This window comes from Hyaena hyaena, unplaced genomic scaffold, assembly GCF_003009895.1.
Source record: "Hyaena hyaena isolate Hyena2069 unplaced genomic scaffold, ASM300989v1 scaffold_281, whole genome shotgun sequence".
Classification (NCBI taxonomy): domain Eukaryota; kingdom Metazoa; phylum Chordata; class Mammalia; order Carnivora; family Hyaenidae; genus Hyaena; species Hyaena hyaena.
In genome coordinates, this window is record NW_024080914.1 from 855,437 (window position 1) to 880,667 (window position 25,231).

The 25,231-nt window shown below is 43.9% G+C and overlaps 1 protein-coding gene across 1 annotated transcript in view; it reads left to right on the forward strand.

The window, feature by feature from the left end:
- COPA (COPI coat complex subunit alpha) overlaps positions 1–25,231 on the forward strand; it is a 48,466-nt gene that overhangs the window by 8,008 nt on the left and 15,227 nt on the right. The window contains exons 4-17 of the mRNA XM_039246504.1: positions 1,050–1,130; positions 6,098–6,174; positions 6,905–7,014; positions 12,004–12,113; positions 13,670–13,769; positions 14,569–14,704; positions 15,141–15,223; positions 18,226–18,376; positions 19,340–19,406; positions 20,337–20,412; positions 22,303–22,385; positions 23,285–23,424; positions 24,194–24,279; positions 24,394–24,532. Of these exons, the coding sequence (XP_039102435.1) occupies positions 1,050–1,130; positions 6,098–6,174; positions 6,905–7,014; positions 12,004–12,113; positions 13,670–13,769; positions 14,569–14,704; positions 15,141–15,223; positions 18,226–18,376; positions 19,340–19,406; positions 20,337–20,412; positions 22,303–22,385; positions 23,285–23,424; positions 24,194–24,279; positions 24,394–24,532 (1,439 nt within the window). The remainder of the gene's footprint in view (positions 1–1,049; positions 1,131–6,097; positions 6,175–6,904; positions 7,015–12,003; positions 12,114–13,669; positions 13,770–14,568; positions 14,705–15,140; positions 15,224–18,225; positions 18,377–19,339; positions 19,407–20,336; positions 20,413–22,302; positions 22,386–23,284; positions 23,425–24,193; positions 24,280–24,393; positions 24,533–25,231) is intronic.

Below are 25,231 nucleotides of genomic sequence, written 5' to 3' on the forward strand. Positions count from 1 at the left end.
TGTTTTGGATTCTGTGTCTCCCTCTCTCTCTGACCTTCCCCTGCTCATGCTGTTTCTCTCTCTCTCAGAAATAAATAAAACATTAAAAAAAAAACGTTTTTTAAAAAAGGCAACTGACTGGGGTACCTGGGTGCCTCAGTTGGTTAAGAATCGGACTTCGGCTCAGGTCATGATCTTGTGGTTTGTGGGACTGAGCCCCATGTCAGGCTCTGTGCTGACAGAGAGCCTGGAAGCTGCTTCTGATTTTGTGTCTCCCCCTCTCTCTGCCCCTCCCATGCTCATGCTCTGTCTTTCTCTGTCTCTCAATAATAAACATTTTAAAAAAAGGCAACTGACCTCTTATTTTTGAACTTTTTGGGAGATTTTCTAGTTGGGAGTCTGTGCTCAAATTTCTGGTCCTGGTTTAGTGTTGTTCTCAGCTATGTTCCTTGATACCTGGTACTTTGGTAGTTGGCTCAACTTTATATCTGAATTGTCGTGTTTTTCTGCTTCACCCTAACTGAGCAATGTAGTATTTTCCATAGTGATGAGTTAAAGTCTGCGTGATAGACAAGTACAGACTGTGAAAGTATGGGTATCATTTGCCACCAAGTTAGCAGTCTAGGAGGAGGTGATACCGTATGTTATATTAATGTTTTCCTTTAGAGTCATGGTATCTGTCCTGCTTTTTAAATTCTGAGCTAAGATAGTAGGTAACATATTACGAGGTCAGTATTCAAACTAACAACGCAATTATGCGGTAGTGAGAAGAGTGTCAAGTTAAACCCTGGACGAACCTCTTGTCTCAGGTTGAGAAACATAGTTGGTTTCTCCCCAGAGAACGGAACAGCCTTTCCGTAATTTTCCCTAGCCTTGCCTTTTCCCTTCTCCGTGTGTTTAGCTGACCTATGTTTTCATCTTTGACTTTTTTTTCCTCCAACCTTAAGTCTTAAATGAGACGTCTTATCAAGGTTCCTACCTATTTAGAAAATGCAAAAATATAAGGCAAACTTATTTATTGAGAAACCTGAACTTTATGTCCCATTGCTTAGTTGGATTTCTCTTTGCAGGTGTGGAATTACAAGCTTCGGCGCTGTCTCTTCACATTGCTTGGGCATTTAGACTACATCCGCACCACGTTTTTTCATCACGTAAGTGGCCATGATAGCTCTAGTTGTAGAGCATTCTTCAGTTGCCTGTGGGGATCTTCTACTTGGTTCTCAAGAACCCATGATAGCAGAATTAGCAGAGTTCTTGGAGTGGCTCTTCTAGAATCTGTGTGGGGTGGACCTTTCTGCTTTGTTTCCCTCTTGAAAAGGAAGCACTCAGGGTTATATTGACTTGAACTTAATGGTGTTTAGTGGGCTTTATAAGGAAGGCATTGATTCTCTGTAGGGAAAAGTAGAAATTTGATTTCAGGTTTGCTGAGCTAGTGAACAAAAATTTGCAGACTAGTCCCCTATGGGGTGTTACTAAGTAGGTGTGTCTGGGAGGGAGTCAAGGTTAGATGCCCTTTTGATGAGCTAATAAGTGTTTTGAAGCATTAACAATTAAGTGCTTCTATCTTAGGATTTTAGGGTACAGTAGAGGCTGTTCCTTTAGCCAGGCTTTATATATATATATATTTTTTTTGACATTTATTTTTGAGAGGGAGGGACAGAGCTTGAGCGGGGGAAGGGGCAGAGAGAAAGGGAGACACAAAATTTGAAGCAGGCTTTAGGCTCAGAGCTATCAGCAGCATGGAGCCCGACGCAGGCTCAAACTCACAAACCGTGAGTTCATGACCTGAGCCAAAGTTGGACATTTAACCAACTGAGCCACCCAGGCGCTACCTTCTTTGATCTATCAGGTATCCTAGAAGACAGATATTGAGCTACATATAGATTAGAGACTCCCAGCCTCTTAATCCAGTCCCAGCCTGGCTGGATCTTTCTATAATCTTACACTATTAGATTTAATTTGTACTATTTTTTGACTCTCAGTAAACTAAGTCTCTTGAATTAAGTTAAAAAGAATATAATGAAATAAATGAAAGTCTCCTGGCTAAGTATACTTTATTTCTTTTCATAAAATTCAAAAAATGTTAAGGTAGATTGATTACAAAAATTAGAGCTAAAACATTTGAGAATGATTAACCAAAGAGGTAAAAGATCTGTACTCTGAAAACTGTAAAACACTGATGAAAGAAGTTGAAGACGACACAAAGAAATGGAAAGAAATTCCATGCTCATGGATTGGAAGAACAAATATTGTTAAAAGGTCCATACTACCCAAAGCAGTCTGTAGATTTAATGCCATGCCTATCAAAATGCCACCAGCATTTTTCACAGAACTAGAACAAACAATCCTAAAATTTGTCTGGAACCACAAAAGACCTGAGTGGCCAAAGCAATCTTGAAAAGCAAAGCTGGAGTGATTGCAATTTCAGACTTCAAGTTATATTACAAAGCTGTAGTAATTAAAACATCATGGTACTGGCATAAAAATGGGCACGTAGATCAGTGGAATAGAGAGCCCAGAAATAAACCCACAATTATACAGTCACTTAATTTTGACAAAGAAGGAAAGAATATACAGCAGGGAAAAGGCAGTCTCTTCAACAAATGGTGCTGGGAAAACTGGTCAGCAACATGCAGAAGATTGATACTGGACCACTTTCTTTTACCAAACAAAAACAAACTCAAAATGGATAGAAGACCTAAATGTGAGACCTGAAACCATAAAAATCCTTAAAGATGGCACAGGCTATTTCTTTGGCATTAGCCTTAGCAACATTTTTCAAGGTATGTCTCCTGAGGTGAGGGAAGTAAAAGCAAAGGTAAACTGTTGGGACCACATCAAGGTAAAAAACTTCTGCACAGTGAAGAAACTAATCAACAAAATTAAAAGGCAACCTGTGGAATGGGAAATTGCAAATGATATCTGATAAAGTTAGTATTCAAGATACAAAGAGTTTATAAAAACACCAGAAAAGCCAAATAATCCAATTAAAAAATGGGCAGAGGATATGAAGAGACATTTCTCCAAAGAAGCCGTCCAGATGGCCAACAGATGCCTGAAAAGATACTCAACATCACTCATCATCAGGAAAATGCAAATCAAAACTGCAGTGAGATATCACTTCACACCTGTCAAAATGGGTAAAATCAACAAAAGAAACAAGCGTTGGCAAAGATGTGGAGAGAAGAGAACCTTTGTACACTGTTGGTGGGAATGCAAACTGGTGCAGCCACTGTGGAAAACCATATGGAGGCTCCTCAAAAAGTTAAAAATAGAACTACCCTATGATCCAGCAATTGCACTAGTGGATATATGCCCCTGAAATACAAAAACGAATTGAAGGGGATACATGCGCTCCTATGTTTATTGCAACAGTATTTCTAATAGCCAGATTATGGAAGCAACCTAAGTGTCCATCCATAGATGATGGATAAAGAAGGTATGGGGTATGTGTGTATGTACATATGTGTGTGTGTGTTTGTGTACACATATACACATGTGTATATACATGTACACGCATACATGTATGCATAAGGGTATGTTATCTAGCCATAAAAAGAATGAAGTTTTGCCATTTGCAATGACCTGGATGGAGCTCGAGAGTATAATACTAAGCAAAATAAGTCTGAGAAAGACAAATACCATATGATCTCACTCCTGTGGAATTTAAGAAACAAAACAATTGAGTAAAGAGGGGGAAAAAAAGAGACCAAGAAACAGACCCTTAAATATAGAGAACAAACTGATGGTTACCAGAGGGGACCTAGGTAGGGAGAATGGGTGAAACGGGGGATGGGAATTAAAGAGTACACTTATAATGATGGGAAAAAAATTTTTCACAAAGGGTGCACACCTTGCTGTGAGCTTGTGGGTGGGTGCTGATGTGGCCATTCTGCTGGCACTTAATCCTGGGGGACATACTTCTCTTCAGGAGAAATGAAGCCAAGTGTACTCTCTGTTTGATGCATGACTCTTCATGCACAAAACAAAATGGAGGAAATACATTTTATTAAGGTCATTCTCCAGATCCTCTCATCCTAAATTTTCCTCCAGCACTACTGGGACTTTGAAGAAATCATGTGCCATGTAAGACCCCGTGGGCTTATGCTTACACGTTTAGAATGGTTGGAGGAGGAGGTGGCCAAGCTGAATTGAATGCATGCTGAGTTGCCAGAATGGTCTTCTGTTACCTTTTCCATGGTTCTCAGTCACAGGGGATTTTGTCCCCCAGAGCACGTGGCGGCTTCTGCATGTGGCAGCGTCCAAACACATTTTTGTTGATACGGCTTGGGAATGAAAGCAGCTGGCATCTAGTGCGGAGAGTCCAGCTGTGCTGCAGAACATCCTTCTGTGTACAGGATGGCCTCCTTCAGAGAATCATCCCACTCAAAAATATCAGTCACATCCCATTTTATGAGTGGAAGAAACTGGGGTTTAGTGATGTTGCCGGAGGCCGAGCCGGCTCCAGCAGGTCCAGGGGTCCCTGAAGGATGGACAGTGTCGGCAAAAGAGAGAGAGAGAGCCCCGGAGATTCTTTCTGATCACCAGGCAGGCATCTCTGTCCTGTCGGTTTTTGTATCTTTATTTAAAGGTTCAGCAACAATATGAAGTCATAGAAAGGAATTTCTTACAATGGGAGGTCTTTTGTGATAACAATAGTAGAATTATTCCGACCAAGGAAATAACAGAATGTTCTTAGTGAAAAATAGGATAACATATAGGTCAAATTGTATATAGATAAGCTAGGAGTATTTTGTCCGGCTCTCAAGAGGATGAATGTTTCTGAATTGGTTTGTTTGTGGAGACTAACATGGGGGCCCTGAATGGGTCAGTCTTTTGCCCCTGGGTTACGTTTTAGCTACTCTTATCTATCCTCATCCCAGCTGCCAGTGTAAGAGAGGGTGTTTGTGGAAAGTAGGCCTTGAGGAAGTGACTGTTATGTTTCACCAATTAGCAAAGATCTATGTGGTAACTATGTTTTGCTCTTAACCCCAAAATAGGCCCTTGGTTTCAGGGCCAGGCTCAGTTGTAATTCTTGTGTTCTTAACCCCATAAGTCTTGGATCTGCAAGGCCCATAGGAAGAGCCTTTCGACAATCGCCCACAGAGCTTTCATCTAAAATCTCTTTTGTAAAGGCAGGAATATGCTTTTCCTTATGAGGTATCTGTATTCAGAATATGGGTCTGAAATGGAATATTGTGAGGCCTGGTCAATACCAGTAGGCTTATATCCAATATGAGCCAATAGTAGCAGAAGGAGATACCAGTTTTCATTTCTCATGGGAGAAGCTGCAAACATTGTCACTTCCTTGCTGTGATTGCCATCCAGAGAGGCTGGTGTGGCTCCTGGCAGTGATGTTAAGTAATTAATAAAAATATATGTGACTTGTTTAAAAAAAAACATTTGAGAATGGTAATGGCTCAATATGATCTGTGAACTAGGGACTGTCATCAGCATAAGGGACCTGGTGAAGACTTGCCTGGGACAAGTTGCCTTGTCTAGCTGGAAAGTTAGGGAAGCTTTATTTTCTTGGCTTAGTAAGTATATGTGTGCCTTTTACTTGCTAGGTTCTGTGTTAAGCGCTGGAGATACAACTGTGAATAAGAATTGCTTCCTTTTCTCAATAAGTTTACAGACTCTAAAAAAGTGGAGTTGTTTTTACATGTTATTTTCTGTTGGTTCCTAAGATGGGAACTTTTTGAGACTGGATGGTCTGACAAGGAGAAGTCAGACCATAAATCAGTGTTCTAATCCTGGAGTTAAAGGGAGACGATCATTTCATAGGATCTTAAATTAGGCCTAGCCATGTATAAGTAGAAATACATGTACACACATATACATGCAAGTAAGTACAGTGTGTGTTATTTGCCTCTCAGGATCCTTTATGCCTTTGTCTGGCTTCCATTTTGAAGTCTCCATGTGCAAGCGCCAATGTGGGGAAAGCTGGTAAAATGGTGGGGAGGAGGCAGCGAGGCTGACAAATCGGAGGCTGTGGTCCCGTTGCTGGCACAGCTGAGACGCCAGGCCATGGAATGTTTCCTTCAAAGAAGAGTGATCACAGAACCTGAAAGAACATGTCTGTTTAATGTTGAAACCCTTGGTCTGGATTGTCTTTCAGGAATATCCTTGGATTCTGAGCGCCTCAGATGATCAGACCATCCGAGTGTGGAATTGGCAGTCCAGAACCTGCGTCTGGTAAAGCAGGAGACAGGGCTTAGGGAGAGGCTTTGTTCTGGCTTCGTGTTTTCATAATGAGCTTCCCTTTAGAACCATCCTCTCCTTTCCCTAGTGGGCTCTGCCCGCTGATTAATTACTGATTGGGTTTTTAAGATGCTTTTACATACAAAATGAGGCAATCTTGTTAGTAACATATGGGTCTGGATTTTCTCATCATTTCTTGCCAGGAAAGGGGGGCGGGAGGTTTATATCACTACGCTTTTAGAACAAAACTTTTAGCTGGTTTTCAGTTCTGTTCCCTTGAAACATGAGTCAAGGTCTAGACCTCCATCCTGCTTTGAGTTTGGGTTGTGGGCTTTCTGTGAAGATGTAAGGACCGTGTAAAATGATGCCCTTTAAGAGGGTTATGCCCCCCCCCAAATCTGATAGTTTCTAATATAAATTACTAAGACTTTGCTTATTTTGACATATGAACATTTTGAATATGCGAGGAGGGTTGTGCTATCTCACTTCTCCTGAAATCAATAATGTTTAAATACTGAAGCACTGGAGAAAAGAAGGGGACAGTTGTTAAAACAGCTGACCCTGCTTATTATCACCAGTTCAGAATTGTTAGGATGACTTGCTGTTGCCTCCAAAAAGAGTACTTGGGTGTGTTATCTGTTAAGCAGAGAGAATGGTATTTAATATGTAGGAATCTGCTGAGTCCTGCCTCTAATTTGGTATTGTCTTTCTTTTCTTCTTGCAGTGTGTTAACAGGGCACAACCATTATGTAATGTGTGCTCAGTTTCATCCCTCAGAAGACCTGGTTGTGTCGGCCAGCCTGGACCAGACTGTGCGTGTTTGGGATATTTCTGGTGAGCTGCCCAAGTTCAGGGGACAGCCGAATTATGTCTGGCGCAAAACTGCAATTGCTTGAAATAATGAGGGTAGTTGGCTCAGAACAGGAAATGTAGAATATTCTTTCCTTATGTAGTATCTTTGTAGTATCATGTAGTCTCTCTGCTTCTGAGGGTATTAAATCTGCTTTTGATGGTTCTTTGTGTTAGAGGTTTTCCTTAAGAAAAGAGGCTGCTCTAGAAAATGTATTTAACTTTTTAGTTAGAACTGTTTTTGGTTACAATCTGTGTACTGTTGGGAGTATTTGAGTAAGAATCATGCTTTCTAGTAAAATAAAACAAGAAATACATCTTTGACAAAAATGAATTTTGGGAATAGATTAGTGCGGGGAAACAGGACTCTCTGATCCAGGAAACAGGACTATGGCCTTGTCTAGGAATAGGAAAGTCCCTCTGTTAGATTTCTTCCAGTGTAAGGAGCACGTGGGTAGGTGGGATTTTATATGTCCACAACACCCTTTAATGGGCAGACTTCTAGAAGTTAAAATAATCAGAAATTAAAACAGATTTGTAGGTGTTGGCTGGTTGGGATAGTTCCTCCTTTCACAGTTTACGTGTCGATTTTGGGGTGCAGATTTAAACGTTCAGTACTGTGTGGAGGAGAGCAGAGAAGGTGCAGAGCGGAGAATTGAAATGCCAGGAAGGGACTGTACCTGTGAGGCGGACATGCGGATGGACAGAAGTGCTTTGTCAAGGGTTAGAATATGGAAAAGGAGCCCTAGATGCTGGGGTCCTCTGCCCGGTAAAATTTACTTATCACTTGCTGAATTGTCTCTCTTTATTCGTTTGTTGCTTTAGGAATTCTTAGAGATTGGGTTTGGGAAAGGTCAGTGGAGAGACTGCAAGACACTTGTTTCATTCTATAAAAGGAAGGCCCCTCAGAGGTCCTTGCTTGGTCCTTTGTGGTGGTAAAGGAGCCACCCTTCTGAATCAGATGGCCAGAGTGATAACTTTTCTCGGCCCCCTTGTGACAGGGTGGGCTGGAGCAGGAAGGCACTTGCCCTTCTTACAAGCCACTGATGAGTAGCAAGTTAGAAGTTTGGATTTGTGGGAGCAGCATGTGGAATGTTGTAAGAGCAGCTGGTTAAGATTCATGCAGCAGAGGAAACAGCCGGGGGAGGGGGAGGTCGGTCGGAAAGCAGAATCTTGGGGGTTTTGTTTTGTTTTGACTTTCTTGTATTTTAGTTTGGCAGAGAGAGATCTGAAGAACTAAGAACTCATTTTGGTGACGTAAATGCTCCTTCTCTCCACCACCCCTTTCCTTCCCAACCACGAGAAGAGTTCTTGACATTAATTCAGCATATGTTACATACTGTCTTTAACTCGGGGATGATAGTCTGAGTCCTGTGTCGTGGTGAACGGTTGTGTTGACTCTCATGTTAGAATCTGTAGAATTACCTGCTGTTTCCAGGTAGTTCCGAGGCGGGATTAGAAGGGAATGGGCTCAACAGGACTGCTGGAGGTGGGCAGTTGTAGCCTCTTCCACGAGGGCTTTTGCCATTGCAGTTTTTCGTCAGACTGATGAGGCTTTTTGAAGTACACCCAGATGTGACCAGCCTTGCCAACAGGAGCGCAGCACAGGCACCAAGAGCCTGCGTCCCCTCCTCACCGCTAGCGCCAGGGACCTTATTTCCTCTCTCAGTAACCTGCCTGTGGCTTTTCATGACTTTTCAGTACGCGCACATTCCAGTCACCCTCTCTCGGGATACGGGGCCTGATGGGGTTGGATTGGCTCGTGCTATTCCATCAGATCCGCTGCCATTCTTAGAGGAGCCTTTCCCAGCCGGAGTTCTGCGACAGAATTAAGCGCTACTCAAATACTTTGAGTGACTGCTTTCCCAGTTCTTATGAGATGGTATATAGCTAATATATACCACCGTGGGTCATACGAAGTTAATTTGTTATTTGCATAAACTGATACTTTGGCCATTAGGGCTCCATTCTGTCCTTAGAGCCCTGGGCTGAGCGGGACCTCCCTCCTACTGCCGCACTCTGAGCCGTGCTTATGCCGCTGATGGCAGCGCGGTAGGTCCTGTGGCCTGGCTGACGCGCTTGGACAGTTAGGTGGATAGATTCTCACTGGTAACCTGCAATGCCCAAGGCAAGAAATCCTTTTCTTGACTTTTGTAGGCCGGAGAACATTTTCACATCAGAATTAAGGGCCTGAAATCAGAGAGGAGAGGGGGAGAGTGTGGACCCCAGCGGGGTTTATACTTGCTCTTGAATGTGTGCAGTGCATGGATGCACTACGATAATGCTGCAGTTGCTGTACATATTTAGTAGAAGGGATAACTGGGAGATTTGTGCTAACTTGCTGCACTAACATTCTTGCTCTCTCTACCGTTTCTGAGTGTTTTTCTCTCCTCACAACTCTCTTCCAGTAACCCCTTAACCAGAGTGAAAGGAAATGCTTTGGTCTCTAACCAAGTGGAGCTTTGACTTAGACTTCCACATTTATTCTTTCCTCTTCTGGAAATCAGCATACTCTTTTTAGCAGAGTTATTTTTGCCTGCGTTCAAATAAGTCTGAATACAGGAAGAGGCATTACCTTTCAGATCTGTTAGGGACCAGAGGTAGTAATTCTGAGAGAGGAAAACTTCATTCCGAGTCAGAGAATGAACACCCTCCCATTTAAAGGACTGCTCAGAATTCTAATTTTTTGGAATGTCTCGCTCTCTGAGTTACATAAGCAATAAGAAGACAGAACTCTAAAGGAAAACCTGTCTTTTTACCTGTGCCATGAGAATTGAGCCCCATGGGGCTTACTTAACCTGAATATTTTCTGTTAGCCTGGCAAAAATATGTGTTAAAAACAGTATATTTACAATCTAGATGTAGAAGGCAGGTTACTTTTTTACCCTGATCTTCCAGGAAACTGCCAGTTAAATTATCTTAATGTGCTTATACCTTTGCATGTCAAGGCCATGTAATTCAGTCTTAATCTTTGCAATGACAGCTGAAAAAGTATTAATTTGCTGCCAATTCCTGGCCTCATCCCTCTCTTTTTACTACTTCCCCTGGTCCCCACTGGGAAGCGTGCGTCAAACTGGTCTAGTCTGAGAGTGAACCCCCTTCCCTCTGGATTTGAGTAGCTGCTATAGAAATTTTCCATCTGTCGTTCAGTCATAGTGAGTGGGTTGTCGAAGGCTCAAATATTTCTTCTCTAACTATCTTTTCACTGCCTGTCACTATTCATCTGTCAGTTTTTATTGCTCTTCCCCCTTTCCTGCATCGTGACAGCAAGTGCAGCAAAGGCTTGCATCTGTCATATGCTTTCCTTTTAATGTGTTTGTTGAAGCTTACTGGAGGTGAAGTTCCTCACCTCTGTCTGTCTTTGTGTCTTCCTTTGAACGTTTCATGCACCAGACTCATTAGAAGAAGTGGACAGATCCCCTTAAAGAGACCAGCGAAGTAAGTGGGAGGAGGCATCCCTTCGATAGTGTATTTATGGAGCAGTGGGCAGTGCATTTTTGTTAAAGCATCGGCTTTATGTCTCCCACCTGTTGACCAGGTGCTCCTCTTGGATGGGACGAGATAATTAACACTGTGAGGTCCTTTTAAGCACTTGCGTCTCCAGTCCTGATGTGTACGTGCTGCTGGAACAGGGGAGACAGACTGTAATTTTAAAACAACAAACATGCATATAATCATTAAATTTAAATGTTTATATTTTCCTACAGATGCCACAGTTTAGGCTTAAAATGATGTATGTTTTATTTTTGATACTAGCTTTTATTTTCCTCCAAATCATGGATACTTATTTTTAATTTTACAAGTGCCAATAGTTCCAATTTCCTCTTTCCTCACAAATACTTCAAAAGATGAGAATTTTAGTCCCAGTTCTGTTTTATTTATAAACTGGTGTAATTATATCTGCTTGCCTGTTTCAAAAGGCTATTAATCAGGATCAAATTACATAACATGTTAGAGAGTGCTCTGAAAATCACAAAATGCTTTCAAATGTAAGGTAGTTTATGTATTGTTAGCATAAGTTTGGTCATGACCGTACCACAAATAGCTTTTATAGATCGGTGTAGTCGAGCCATAAATTTGGGTCCTACACAAATAAGACCCTTCTTATTCTGGTGTCTTTTCTCTGTTGTTTTCAAATTATGGACAGTTCCTCCCAGTGAAACCAGCCTCCAAAAGTTTTAATGGCAAAATACACGTATTCAGATCTGTAAACAGGCTTCTTAAGAAAGAGCCTAAAGGGGCATGACAGTTACACTATATGTTAACCACCTAAAATTTAAATAAAAACTTGAAACAAACAAAAAAGACGTGACAGTTCTGATCATTTTGTTCCGTGCCCAGGAGTCCCATAGAAGAACGAGGACACTCCTTGCATAGTTTGTAGTTTTATACTCTCTTCCACCAAAGAGCCGTTTGGTATTTAATAGGCCTCATTTCCTTGTCGGCTTTGCGTCCTCCCCATCACGTGCTTAACAGCTTCTGGTTTGAGAAGCACGGGGCTGTGGCTTCCCCAAATGGCTTTTCTTTCAAAAGTTATTGAGATGCTGGAAGAAAAGTTGCTATAGTTGTCATAAAGTTGAAAGTGGAAATGGAATGATCCCCCCACCCCCACCCCAAGGCCCCATTTCAAGAACAAAAAAGGCTAGAAATTCTCTCCAGTAGACTGCTCTTGAGGTGAGGCCTGTTGAGGCAGTTTGCAGAGTCAGAGGTTTGCATTGCTGTCCTCCAGGAGGAAGCCCCCAGTAGTGGGTCTGTTAAAACGATGGACAGTGAACGCACTTTAATACTTTGAACATCTTTAGAAAGAAACACACAGGAGCTCTTGAGTCTCCTCCTTTTTCAATCTCTCTAGATTTCTTTTCCCTTCCTTTTCTTTAATGCTAGTCCATCACTGTACCTTCCTGTGCCTCTGTTACTGTGCTCTCTTTGGTAACACTGTTCTGTGTCTTTCATCCCACTCCCGTCCCTTCAAAGGTCTAAGGAAAAAGAACTTGTCCCCTGGCGCAGTGGAGTCTGACGTGAGAGGAATAACCGGGGTTGATCTGTTTGGAACTACAGATGCGGTGGTGAAGCATGTGCTGGAGGTACTTGTCTTCACAGCCTGAGGCTGGTATGGGCTCCTCTCTGGGGACCAGGAAGTGGCTGCTTACTTATTCATTCCTTCAGCAAAGATTCATGCAGTGCCTATTAGGTGCCGGGCATGGTTTTAAGGCACTGGAAATAGAATAGCCCGTGAGCCGGCAGAAATGAAGCTTCTATGCCACCTAAGGGAGAGTCACATCACTTCCTAAATCCTGTGGGGAGAGAGGGAGAAGGCTGGCATAGATGCTGTCACTGTCCCAAAGCAGAGCCCATTCTCGGGCCTCTTGTATAAGTGGGGCTGGGGGGAAGGGAGATTTACTCTGAGTCATTGAGGACCAGCCAGGTGTAAGCCACTTGTGTGCATGGTGGGAAAATAGAAGAGCGTTAGAGAAAGAAACTAGATTTTTAAAAATACCTAATTTAATCCTCTCAGCTATCCCGTGAAATAGATATTAGCAACCTCATTTTACAGATGAAAGAAATTGAGATTTAGAGAAATTGAGCAGGTTGCCAAAATCCAAATGTATCTAGTAAATGGAAGAACTAGGATTTGAACTTGGGTCGGACTCTAAAACCCAGAGGATTTTCACCACAGCATGAAGTCTCTCAAAAACACTGCCAATTTGAAACTGCCTTATCTATGATCCTGCCATAGTACAGAGTATATAAATAAAGTGTCAGATAGCTTAAAAGCAGCAATCCTTAAACTTTGTGGTCTGAGAACCTCTTTCTTTATACTTTTAAAACTTACTGAGGACCCCGAAGAGTTTGTTCATTTGGTTTGTGGTTTGTATCTTTCAGTTTTTACCATATTTGAAATTGAAACCAATTTGGAGGGCACCTGGGTGGTGCAGTTGGTTGAGTCCAACTCTTGATTTAGCCTCAGGTCATGATTCTAGGGTCATGGGATCAAGCCCCATGTAGGCTTTGCACTAAGTGTGGAGCCTGCTAAAGAGTCTCTCTCTTAAGATTCAAAACCAAAACCAAAACCAACTTTTTTTAAAATTTATTTTTATTTTTTTAAAACATGAAATATGAAAGGATACATTCCATTAGCTGTGAAAACAGTGATATCATGTCACATAGCCCTCTTGAAAACTCTGCCCTCATGAAAGAGTAAGAGTGAAAAAGGCAACTAATGTCTTTACATTATTATGAAAATAGTTTTGACCTTGCAGATTTCACAAAAGGATATTAGAACTCAGCTGAGAGTTTCCCAGTCACGTTTCCTCAGGAAGTTATAAAATTGGTTTTTATTCTTGAGATGTTAATAATTCGTTGGGGGGCTAATATGTAAGTAAATAACAAAACAAGGCAGTATATCCCAAATGCAAATGAAGCTGAATTGGGAGTTGCCATGAGAATTTGGGTGTAGTACTAGATGGGCTGACATGATAACTCCCACGTTCATGTCTTAGAATAGCATAACCCCTTGTGTCTTTTCCCAGGAAGAGTAAAAATCAGAGACATCTCTTATAACCACCAGCATGGCCCTTTAGTTTGCTTTGAGTAATAGTGATAAAGGCATTTTAGAAGAACCGCTTCTTGTTTTCCACAGGGTCATGATCGTGGAGTAAACTGGGCTGCCTTCCACCCCACTATGCCTCTGATTGTATCTGGGGCAGATGACCGTCAAGTGAAGATCTGGCGCATGAATGGTGAGTAAACCAGTGAAAGTATCACTGTGTCCAAAAAATTGACTGCTGGCCGACAAGGTGAAGTAGCCAGGTCTTCTGGACTTTGTGACCCATTTTCCTACCTTAGATGGTTATGCTAGTCCTAGGAGCATAAACATTGCCCCGTTCTCTATTTTCCTGTTTTTGAGGCATCCTGATTTTGGGAAGTCGGAACACAGTTAAGAGGAAGAATTCATTCATTCAAAAATATTTATTGAGTACCCGCTTTGTACTAGTCATTGTTCAAGGCTCTGAAGATACAAGGGTGACTAAAGCATACGGAACATGTATTTATTCTATCATGACAGCGAGTGACAAGTAAAACAGGAAAAGAGGATAAAGAATGATGGAGAAGAGGTGCTATCATTGATAGGAGGGTCAGAATGAAAGAACAAACATGTAGAGATTCAGAGGCTTAAATGGAGAAAATGGCCATGTTAGAAAGGAGTTGCTGATTTAGCGTTTTGAAGTATACCTAGCATTTGGTTAGAGATGCCATAATTTTTTTAATTTAAAAACAATTTTTTTAATTTAGAGAAGACATGCAAGTAGGGGAGGGGGCAGAGAGGGAGGGAGAAAGAATCTGAAGCAGGTTCCATGCTCAGCGTGAAGCCCAACACTCCATCTCACGACCCCGGGATCATGACCTGACCCAAAATAAAGAGTTGGACTCTTAACCAACTAAGACACCCAGGCGCCCCAAGGTGCTGTAATTTTAAACCCCAAACTTGTAGTAGGAAGCTACTTGTGAGAGATCGTCTAATTCTTTTTGGTCCTTCAGAGTCAAAGGCATGGGAGGTTGACACCTGCCGCGGTCATTACAACAACGTGTCTTGTGCCGTCTTCCACCCTCGCCAAGAGCTGATTCTCAGCAATTCTGAGGACAAGAGTATCCGAGTCTGGGATATGTCTAAGAGGTAAGGGGGTTACCGTGGTGTGTGACCACAGCCGGGGGAAAGGCCCTCCTCTCTCCCGTTCTCTCTGCTGCCAGTTAGGTTAGACTGCATCTGTGTGCCTCTTAACCATCTTCAGCATGTGGAGAAGTCAGATCCGATGTTAGGAAAGCTCGAGGGGGCCTAGAGATCAGCAAGCATTTACAGATGTCCCATCAAATACAACCTCCACGTGCATTCTTTTCTCCTCCAAATTTAAGCATGTTCTTCTATAGCTAGAGAAGTAAATACGAAATGAGGATAGTGTAACAGGAAATCATGACGAGTAGGGGGAAATTGAAATACTAAAATAATAGGATCAGTGAGGTTTTGCCGGCTTCCACGCAGCGCTCCTGTATGTGATAGGCTGAAGATTTCTCAGAAATTAGTATTTTTCTTTGCTTACCTGTTGCTTTCCTAGGACTGGGGTTCAGACCTTCCGCAGGGACCATGATCGTTTCTGGGTCCTAGCCGCCCACCCCAACCTGAACCTCTTTGCAGCAGGTAAGTGTCATTTCTTCTCTTTTTTCCTTGTTTAAGGTCAAGGTTTGTAAGACTTGAGCATGCTTCTCTGTTAGCTCTGGCTCCGGTGAATGCACAGTGGGATGAGCAGGAAAAACAGGATTCTCAGAGCCGTACAGCGGAAGCTCCTGTCCTTCCCGGGAGAACCCTTCCGGTAGTGTTCTTTCTCCACCCAGGTGCACTGGGCGCTGAAGCCTATTCTCTTTGACGAGTTAGGAGGCTAATGGTGGACACTCAGCATTCTTAGACTGAGGTGCTGGAAGCTGAGCCGTAGTCACTCAGGTAGCAGGTAGGCCCTGAACACTGGGTGCTGGTCTGCCTGCAGCTAGTAGAGCGGCGCCCGAGGCAGTGGCACTGACTTTATGGAACCTTATTTGTAGTGTATGGAGAGGTAGGGAGAGGGGCCACAAGACGACAAACGTGAAGGAGGCTTTGAAGAAAAGTGCAGCAAAAGGTGCACAGAGAGGGACGGGTGTGGGGACCGCTGCTTTATATTGGGCGTGCAGGATCGTGAGGAGGTGACGCGTGCAGACGGTGCGGTGTGAGGCACGGAGCATACGTGAGGGGGGTGTGAGTGTGCGTATGAGGTGGGTGCCGAGGGGGTCGCAGAGCCTGCATGTGAGGAGGGGCGCCGAGTGTGTTGGGGGGCCCCTGAGCATGGGGAGGTGCAGAGTGCGCACATGCAAGCCAGGCCCCGTGTGAGCAGTGCTTGTGGAGCGCGCTGCGTAGGGGCCCGGGGGCTGGGGAGGAAGAGCAGGCCTGGCTGTGCTCCACCTTGCAGGCAAGGCCAGGCTTAGACTGAGGATTTTATTCTGAACAGGCGAAAGGCCATCAGGAGTGGCCGGGAAGGAAAGCTAATGATCTGGGTTATGTGTGGAGAGCCGGGCAAGGTGGAAGGTTTCTCTGAGAGATGGGTGATGCCAGTAGGGGAAAAGTAAAACTTTAAGAAAAAAAGAAAGGCTTTTTATATTTTTTTTATTATTTTTTTTTTAATGTTTATTATTGACACAGAGAGAAACAGAGCAGGAGTGGGGTAGGGTCAGAGAGAGAGGGAGACACACAATTTGAAGCAGGCTTCAGGCTCTGAGCTGTCAGCACAGAGCCCGACATGGGGCTAGAACCCACCAACTGGGAGATCATGACCTGAGCCGAAGTTGGACGCTCAACCAACCAAGCCATCCAGGTGCCCCAAGAAAGGTTTTTTAAACTAGCATCCCCGTTCAACAGAAGCCTCTGTGTTCTTGCTGTTTGCAGGGCCTGGGGATGCTTGGAAATTACTGTAATATCTGTCTTTAGGAGCTCATGAGATGGTGGAGCTGGGGGTCTTTGTTACAGTGCCAGATGTTATGTGCGATGCTAGAGGCTTTTTTGGTTTTGAATCAAAGTATAATCAACATATGTAGCCTGTTAGTTTTGGGTCAGTGTGGTAGTGATGCTTAAGTCTAGTTACCTTCTCTCACCACACACAGTTATTTCAGTATCATGGACTGTATTCCTTGAGTCGTACATCGCATCCCTATGACTTATTTATTTTACAACTGGATGTTTATACCCAGTCCTTTGCCTGTTTTGGTCACTCTCCAGCCTCTGGTAACTACTTGTTTCTTCTCTGTATCTATGAGTCTGTTTCTGTTTTGTTGTTGCTGTTCATTTATTCTTTTTGCAGATTTCATCTAGAAGTGAAATCTTCTATTTGCCATTCTGACTTATTTCACTTAGCATAATTCTCTTAGGTCCATTCATGTTGTTGTAAGTGGCAGGATTTCATTCATTTTTTAAAAAATGTTTTTACTGTTTTATTTATTTCTGAGAGAGAGAGAGAGAGAGAGACAGTGTGAGCAGGGGAGGGTCAGAGAGAGAGGGAGATACAGAATCTGAAACAGGCTCCAGGCTCTGAGCTGGCTGTCAGCACAGAGCCCAACACGGGCCTTGAACCCACAATCTGTGAGATCATGACCTGAGCTGAAGTTGGATGCTTAACTGACTGAGCTACCCAGGTGCCCCTCATTCTTTATGGCTGAGTAAGAGACCTGTGCGTGCGTGCGTGCATGTGTGTGTGTGCGTGCACCACATCTTCTTTATCCATTTATCAGTACCAGGACACTTAGGTTGCTTCCGTGTCTTGGCTGCTATAGATAAGGTTGCAGTGAACATGGGGATGCATATATCTCTTCAAATTGGTGTTTCCATATCTATCTATCTTCAGATACGCTAATGGAATTGTTGGATCATATGATAGTTCTATTTTTAATTTTTGAGGAACTTCCATACTGTTTTCCACAGTGGCTGTACCAGTTTGCATTCCCACCAACAGTGCACGAGGGTTCTCTTTTCTCCACACCCTCGGCAACACTTGTTATTTCTTATCTTCTTGATACTAGTTACTCTGATGGGTATGAGCTGATGTCTCATTGTGGTTTGATTTGTGTTTCCCTGGTGATTAGTGATGTTGAGCATCTTTTCATGTGCCTGCTGGCCACCTGTACGTCTTTGGGGAAATATCTATTTAAGTTCACTGTCCATTTTCTAATTGGGTTGTTTTTGTGTGGTTTTCTTTTTTTGTGTTGTGTACTTTATATATTTTGGATATTAACTCCTTATTGGATATGTGATTTGCAAGTATTTTCTCCCAGTCAGCAGGTTGCCCTTTCATCTTGTTGATGATTTCCTTCACTGTGCCAAAGACTTTACGTTTGATGTAGTCCCGTTTACTTTCAGTATAATGGAACTGTGTGCAAAGTGTTAGGAGAACGCAGAGGAGACTGTGTGTGAATGTGACAGTGTGACGTAGAGTATTAGGAAAGGCTTCACAGAAATTGATTTGAGTAAAGATTCTAACACCTGTGGGAATTTAGACAAATAAAGGACTCCTGGAGGTGTCTTTGTTCTTAGCACATACACAGTCGCCATCCATGTATGTCCTGTTCCCAGCTTGCTTTCTTGCCTTCAGCCAATTCCTTCCTCTCTCCTCCCATGGTGCCCAGGCCATGACGGTGGAATGATTGTGTTTAAACTGGAACGGGAGCGGCCAGCCTATGCAGTTCACGGCAACATGCTACATTATGTCAAGGACCGATTCTTGCGTCAGTTGGACTTCAACAGCTCCAAAGACGTGGCAGTGATGCAGCTGCGGAGGTAAATCAGACCTGTTTCCTCCCTCCAGACCCTCTTAACTGTCACCACAATGCAAGACCCACAGATCGAACTCTGTTCTTTTAACGACATTTTGGGTGTCCTCTTTTGTCACAGATTGAATGCCCACTGGGGAGGCTGCTTAGTTTAAACCCCAGGAGTGTGTTGGGCGAGGAGGAGGCCATGAGGAGGAGGAGGGAGTTTCCTTGATGAGAACTCTAGTGAGCCTGGGCGCAGGACATCATTACCGCTGCAGCCAGCCGGGCTTGTTGCGGGCCAGAGAGAGTTTCCTGGTAGAGAGTAGCCCTGCTTGGTGACAGGCTTTTTTGCCTGTATTTGCCATTTCTGTGACAACTCTTCGCTTTCCAGCAAAACACACACAACTCTAAGCTAGAATATATGTCTCTGGAAGCTCTTAACTCTGAAGATGTGATAAGCTCGGGGACGTCTGGCAGAAAGAGATGTCCTTCCGGAGGGCCAGCTGCATCAGCATGCTGCAACAGCCATGGCGGCAAGCTCTGGCACGAGGCTCCCATAACCACCCTCCAGCATGACTACAATAAAAAGATGGGTTTATGTGAACACTCCAAGGGACAGGACAAATTAGTCAGAGACGGAGCACATCATGTAGCTCTGTGGTGTCCCCTGCAGTTATGTGTCGGAATTTGTACCCAGGAAGAACCAGTCCCGCTCACGACAGTGAGTGCTAACCCTCCCTTCCGTTGAGTAATTGGACTCGCACCAGGGTTTGCCTTTTTTAACTGTTGGTCAAAGCTGAGATGGGGCGTCCGCAAGCCTTAAAAGAAGGAAGGGAGTAGATGGAATATTTATTTTTATTCCTGATTATAAAAGTGATGAATTGTATGTGTAAAGACTGGATAAGTAGGAGGTGTGGGAGCCATTCCTTTCTTCTTTCCATCTTTACTCCCCTTCCTCATTTTCTCTTTTTTCCATGTATATCTCCAGTGGTTCCAAGTTTCCAGTGTTCAATATGTCGTACAATCCAGCAGAAAACGCAGTCCTGTTGTGCACGGTATGTAACCCCTGCAAGTCCCAGGATCTTTCCATTTTCCCTAGGTCTCTTTCTCATGCCCTTAGCAAACCTCTAGTGGCAGTTGAGAAGCTATTTAGTGGTCATTCTGAGAGAGCTGACACAGTGCACAGGCTCACACCAGGTCAGTGCCAGTCACCGGAAGCAAGTTAGGGTTTGTGAACTTAGATCCTTCATAAGACTGATAATTTCTAAACCTAATGGAGCATCCAGGTGAATGACCCAGATCACTACAAGTAAATTGAGAGAATGTTTGGGACGACATTCTGTGCAAAGAGAATGCTTGTCTTGATTCCTTCATGTGGGTAAAAATAGAGCTGACCTGAAGGAGGGTGGCTTTCAGTGAAGTTGCCTTCAAGGTCAGTGAGTGGCCCCCGCATTTCTGGCCATATAATTTGGGGAAAAAAAGAAATAACATTCTAGTTTTAGTGGCCCGTTTGCCAAATTAAAAATGAAAATTTGTCTTTCCCCATATGACTTCTCGTGTCTAATCCTGTTCTTTGTTCGATATCTAAGAGTCTTAATATTTTTTCCCTGGGAGTTGTCTGTACTGTCTTTTCTTCGATTTTTTTTTCCCCTTGAACAGACTTTTAAGTTGATGAGTATACTTAGGTAGAGTGCCAGAGTATTGGGGATTCAGTTTATTAATTTGTGGAATCAAGAGCAGTCTTTGATTCCTTTCAAATAACATCTACATCTTTGGAGGATGCAAAAAATACAAAGTGACATGAATTCTGAGTTGTTTTGTGACAAGTCTCAGAATTTTTAGCTGTTGAGATGTCCACCTGCCCCCGTGGGTGATGGGTGAGAAAGGGATGGACACAGATTGTTGTGTGATGCCACGGTTTTCTCGGTCAGAATAAACTGCTACCTTGGGTTCATGTCACTATCTAATTTCTCTATCCTCTACAGAGAGCCAGCAACTTGGAGAATAGTACCTATGACCTGTACACCATCCCCAAGGACGCGGACTCCCAGAATCCTGATGGTGGGTGCCCCCGGGTCTGCCCAGCTTTGTGCACAGCTCTCCTCTGCTGCGCTGTCGTGCCTCTTCAAGTTTTTCACATTCCCTCCCCAAGCTATGGTCACATCACTCATGTCTGTTGGCAGGTGCCGCTGACAATTGCATCAGAGGCGACCGTGGTGTGAAATATTCATGTTCCTCCTCCATTTTATTACTCCAGCTAGATATATATATTTTATAATTTGGTTATTAGAAACTCTCCATTTTCTCTTTCAGCACAGCATGTTATCCTAGTTTATTGTCAGCTGATATGACTTTCACCCTGGTAGTTTCATTTATTTAAGAATGTGGTTCCAATCTTACAATGTCTCATCCTGGGACTGGGGATTTATGCTCTCCCATCCACATCCAGATCCGATTTGCTTCCTTTGCATGTCAACGAGACGAGGCTGCTAACAGCCCCACACCCCGCCAGGGATCCCAGGATCCAGCTGAGACCCCTGTCTACCTCGTCCATCACCGCCAGCCCTTGTTGGTGTCCTTCCTGTTAGGATTTGCCGACGGCCTTCCGAGAATGGATGTGTCTCACTTCAGCTCTTTTTAGTCCACTTCCTCCCATTGCTTTATAAAGGGTTTCTTGGGTCCTCACCTTACTGGCACACTTTTATGATATTTTAGACTCCGTGAATTGATCGTGAGGCATAATTTTGCTATAGCTCTGGCCCTTTTGTGGGTACTGCTGTGTCATTATTGTTTACTAATACGATTCATTCTTTTTAAAAGTGTGGTCTTGGTAAAAAGACAAGGAACCTGTATGTCTTCGGTACCCATACCCAGTCTCCCATGTAAATTAAACAGTTAAGGCAAATTTCTGACCAAACTGTGATTGTGTCCCTCCCTACCCACATCCTTGCTCTTTTTCCCCACGTGTTTACGATTACGTCTCAGTTTCTGCTTTATTACCACTTAGGTTTTATCCTCTCCATTTTGCAAGGGAGCTAATAATTAGTAAAGGAGTGAAGGTGCAGCCCGGTGATGGGCAGCAGAGAGGAAGAGAAAGAGCAAACGTTTGAATAGTGTGGCTCCCCAGCCCCTGGAAAATGGGGGTGTTGGTCATGATAAGAAGTGCCCATCACCCATAGGTGCCAGAGAAGCACAGGGCAAGGCTGGCTGGCATGCCTTGTCCACTTTGCCGCTGATGTTAACATATAAAAGGGTGTTTCAACGCATCCTCTGTGCACAACCCGTGAAGTTTCCTTGAGGGTGGAGTGGCCATTCAGAATTGTAGTCGGCCAGTGACATGTTTGGGAACTGAGGAACATTTGGTAACTTTCTTCAGGGTAGTAAGAATGATTGACATTTATGGAGCAACAGCTTGGTGCTACTACTGCCCAGCACTGAGCTTATCTGCCTGTCAAGATTTAGATGGGAGTGCTGTACCCCACCCTGCCATACCCGGAGGTCTGCATTTGCATGTTAAAAGCAAAAGCAGCGGAGCAGCTGCGTCCTGGGGAGGGGGCTCTGTCTCCACTCCAGCTTGTGGAGATAGGAGGTCCTAGACACTGACAGGCTGCTTGCCGCGCCGCAGCTTGGCCAGCGAGGCCCCACTCGTTAGCTTGATGGAGTGTGCTGTCTCCCAAGACGGGAGGTCTTTCTGCCAGTACACGGTGTTGGCTGAAATGCAGCCACTTGGCCTAGAGAAAAGAGGGTTGGCAGGGTGGAGGTTGGAGTTTGGAGGGGACTGGTAGGGAGAAGTCACTGACAATAGCCTCAGGTTACAGCTGAATTAGTTAGGAAGCAGCTGAACTGGCGAAGCCAACATGGCAGCCAGCAAGACTGGCAGCTCCGTGGCACCTGATTCTGTCACCTGCCAGTGGCTCGCCACATGCTCCCGCCCTTTGGTTTTGTTTTCAGCTCCTGAAGGGAAACGATCCTCAGGCCTGACAGCCGTTTGGGTTGCTCGAAATCGGTTTGCTGTCCTGGATCGGATGCATTCGGTGAGTAAAGGCAGAAGGGGGAAACTGATTTGGGAAGGGTGGTGGCAGTGGTGCATTGCACGTAGAAAGAGCGTGTTCTCTTTCTACTCTCCCCTGGGGAGCTGTGATCATCGCCCAGATACCACAGTCCCCTTGGGAGACGAAGAGGCCTAAAGTTGATTTGATTGCACTGATGATCACTGTGGATCTGGTCTTGAGAACGAAGTTAAAGTCACTCTTGACAAAATAGAAGCCAAAAAAATGTCAAATTTGAAAGGTGGTCTGGATGAGGAGTAATTCTTCTTTATCTTAACTACCCTCGTTAGTACTTGAAGCGTATGCAATCCTAAACAAGAGAAAGAAAGCTCTCAAGAGAGTATGTAACAAATACTTAAGCCCCAGAAGTGCTGTTCTCTCTCTGGTTGATGGAGGAATTCAGGCATTAGTTGGACTTCATGGGATATTTCTGTTGGGGGAAGAAACAGCAGCCGTCAGGGCCCCTGGAGAGGATGTTGGGTGGAGTGGTCTGCCCAGAATAGTGACTGGCTCGGACAGAAAATACTAAAACTTGGTTTATTTTATTATTATTATTTTTGAAAGAGTGGATATAATGTTTGCTTATTTTGAGAGACAGAGTGCATGTGCATGCACAAGTGGGAGAGGGGAAGAGGGATGGAGAGACAGAATCCCAAGCAGGCTCCACGCCTTCATCGTAGAGCCTGATGTGGGGCCTGAACTCACAAACTGTGAGATCGTGACCTGAACTGAGATCAAGAGTCAGACGCGTAACCAACTGTGCCACCTGGTGCCCCCTAACTTGGTTTATTAAAACCAAGGGACAGTTGCTGAGGCATATTGTCAGCTGTCTTCATCTTATGAGCACACGTTTCTGAAAACTCCACCTGTAATAATTATTCCAGCTTCTGATCAAGAATCTGAAGAATGAGATCACCAAAAAGGTACAGGTGCCCAACTGCGATGAGATCTTTTATGCTGGCACTGGCAACCTCCTGCTTCGAGATGCAGAGTCCATCACGCTCTTTGACGTACAACAGAAGCGGTAACGTGTTGGGTGCCCCTAAGCAGATAGGCATGTAGTGGGTGGGGGTGGACAGCTTCCCCCCGAGTAAACTCGCCTCAGGCTTGACCACTTCTGTGCTGTAACCCAAGACTTTCTCGCCACTTTTCCCCATGTGGTCACTGCCCATCTTGTCCGTACACACTAGTGTCACAGCGAGGGCTTCCTTACCTGTTTTTGAAGCACTTACTTGAACAAAGAATGCTCTCGGGACTTAGAATCATGGACCCATAGGGATGAGCAGCATTCCTGCAGTTAAAGGAGCTTACAGTCTGCTGGGGAGATCAGACATACACAAACCCTGATAACACATGGGTGTGAGGGACAGGGAGTTGAGTGGGGGGAGAGTGTACAGTGTGAGCCAGAGTGTTTACGTCACTCAGCCACAGTCTAGAGACGGTTGATTTGGTATTATTTCTTATTTATTTTTTTAAATATATATTTTTTATGTTTATATTTGAGAGAGAGAGAGACAGTGAGAGCAGGGAGGGGGGAGAGAGAGAGGGATACGCAGAATCTGAGGTAGGCTCCAGGCTCTGAGCTGTCAGCACAGAGCCTGACGGGGGCCTCAAACTCATGAACCGTGAGATCATGACCTGAGCCGAAATCAGACGCTTAACTGACCCAGGCTCCCCTGTTTGGTAATATTTTAAGAAATTGGGGCTTAATTTGGAGATGAAAAGGATGTAGGTCATAATCTGGGACTTTGGGGTCAGGTCCACTCACGTTTGCCTTTCTCTCTCTGTCTCAGGACTCTGGCATCTGTGAAGATTTCCAAGGTGAAATATGTTATCTGGTCAGCAGACATGTCCCACGTAGCACTACTGGCCAAACATGGTGAGTCTTCATTATCTCCACCCTGATTTAGAGCCCAGTCCTGCCCGCCCTTCCCTGCCAGCCCGCTTCACTCCCCCTGTCCAGCAGAGCACTCATGCCCTTTGCCTCTTACAGCCATTGTGATCTGTAACCGCAAGCTGGAGGCTCTGTGTAACATTCATGAGAACATTCGCGTCAAGAGTGGGGCCTGGGATGAGAGTGGGGTGTTTATCTATACCACAAGCAACCACATCAAATATGCCGTCACCACTGGGTAAGTGATTCTCTGATACACAGAGTGGGAGAAGGTAGCTTCTTAAAATCACTGTCCTGTCTCAAGCGTTATGACTGAGGTCCTCCTTGAACTTTCTTTGTGGAAAGTCTTGGGCACATATGTGCTAGGCACAGCTGAGCATTCTTTTTCAAGTCTTTAAAAAATAGTGACGTTTGACTTGAATAAAGAAGAATGAAGAGAATACATACATAGAGCATAGCAGATCGTTACGTAGTGAACCTTCTTGCCACCAAATCAGGAAGTAGAACAGTGCTGGCGTCCAGAGGCCGTTTGCCACCATGTGGTTGTACTGATCACAACCACCGCTGTGTCCCACCCAAAGATAACATTATTCTGCCTTTTATGGTAATTTCGTCCAAACTTTTCTTTATAATTTTATCACCCCATGTGTGTCTTAAAATAATGTTTTAATTTTGCTTGGTTTGAACTGCATGTAAATCATACTGAATAGGTTATTTTCATATTTTGCTTATTTTGCTTAATATTTTGTTTGTAAGATGTATCTACGTTATACCTCTAATTAACTTGTCTTCATTGTTGTACATATATTCTGTTATTTGAAAATACCACAGTTTATCTATTCCGCTCTAAAGGGATATTTGAGTGATTTCTAGGATTTTGCCGCTGTGATGAAGTGTTCTTTTAAATAGTCTTCTATGTGTGTTCCGTTGCATACAC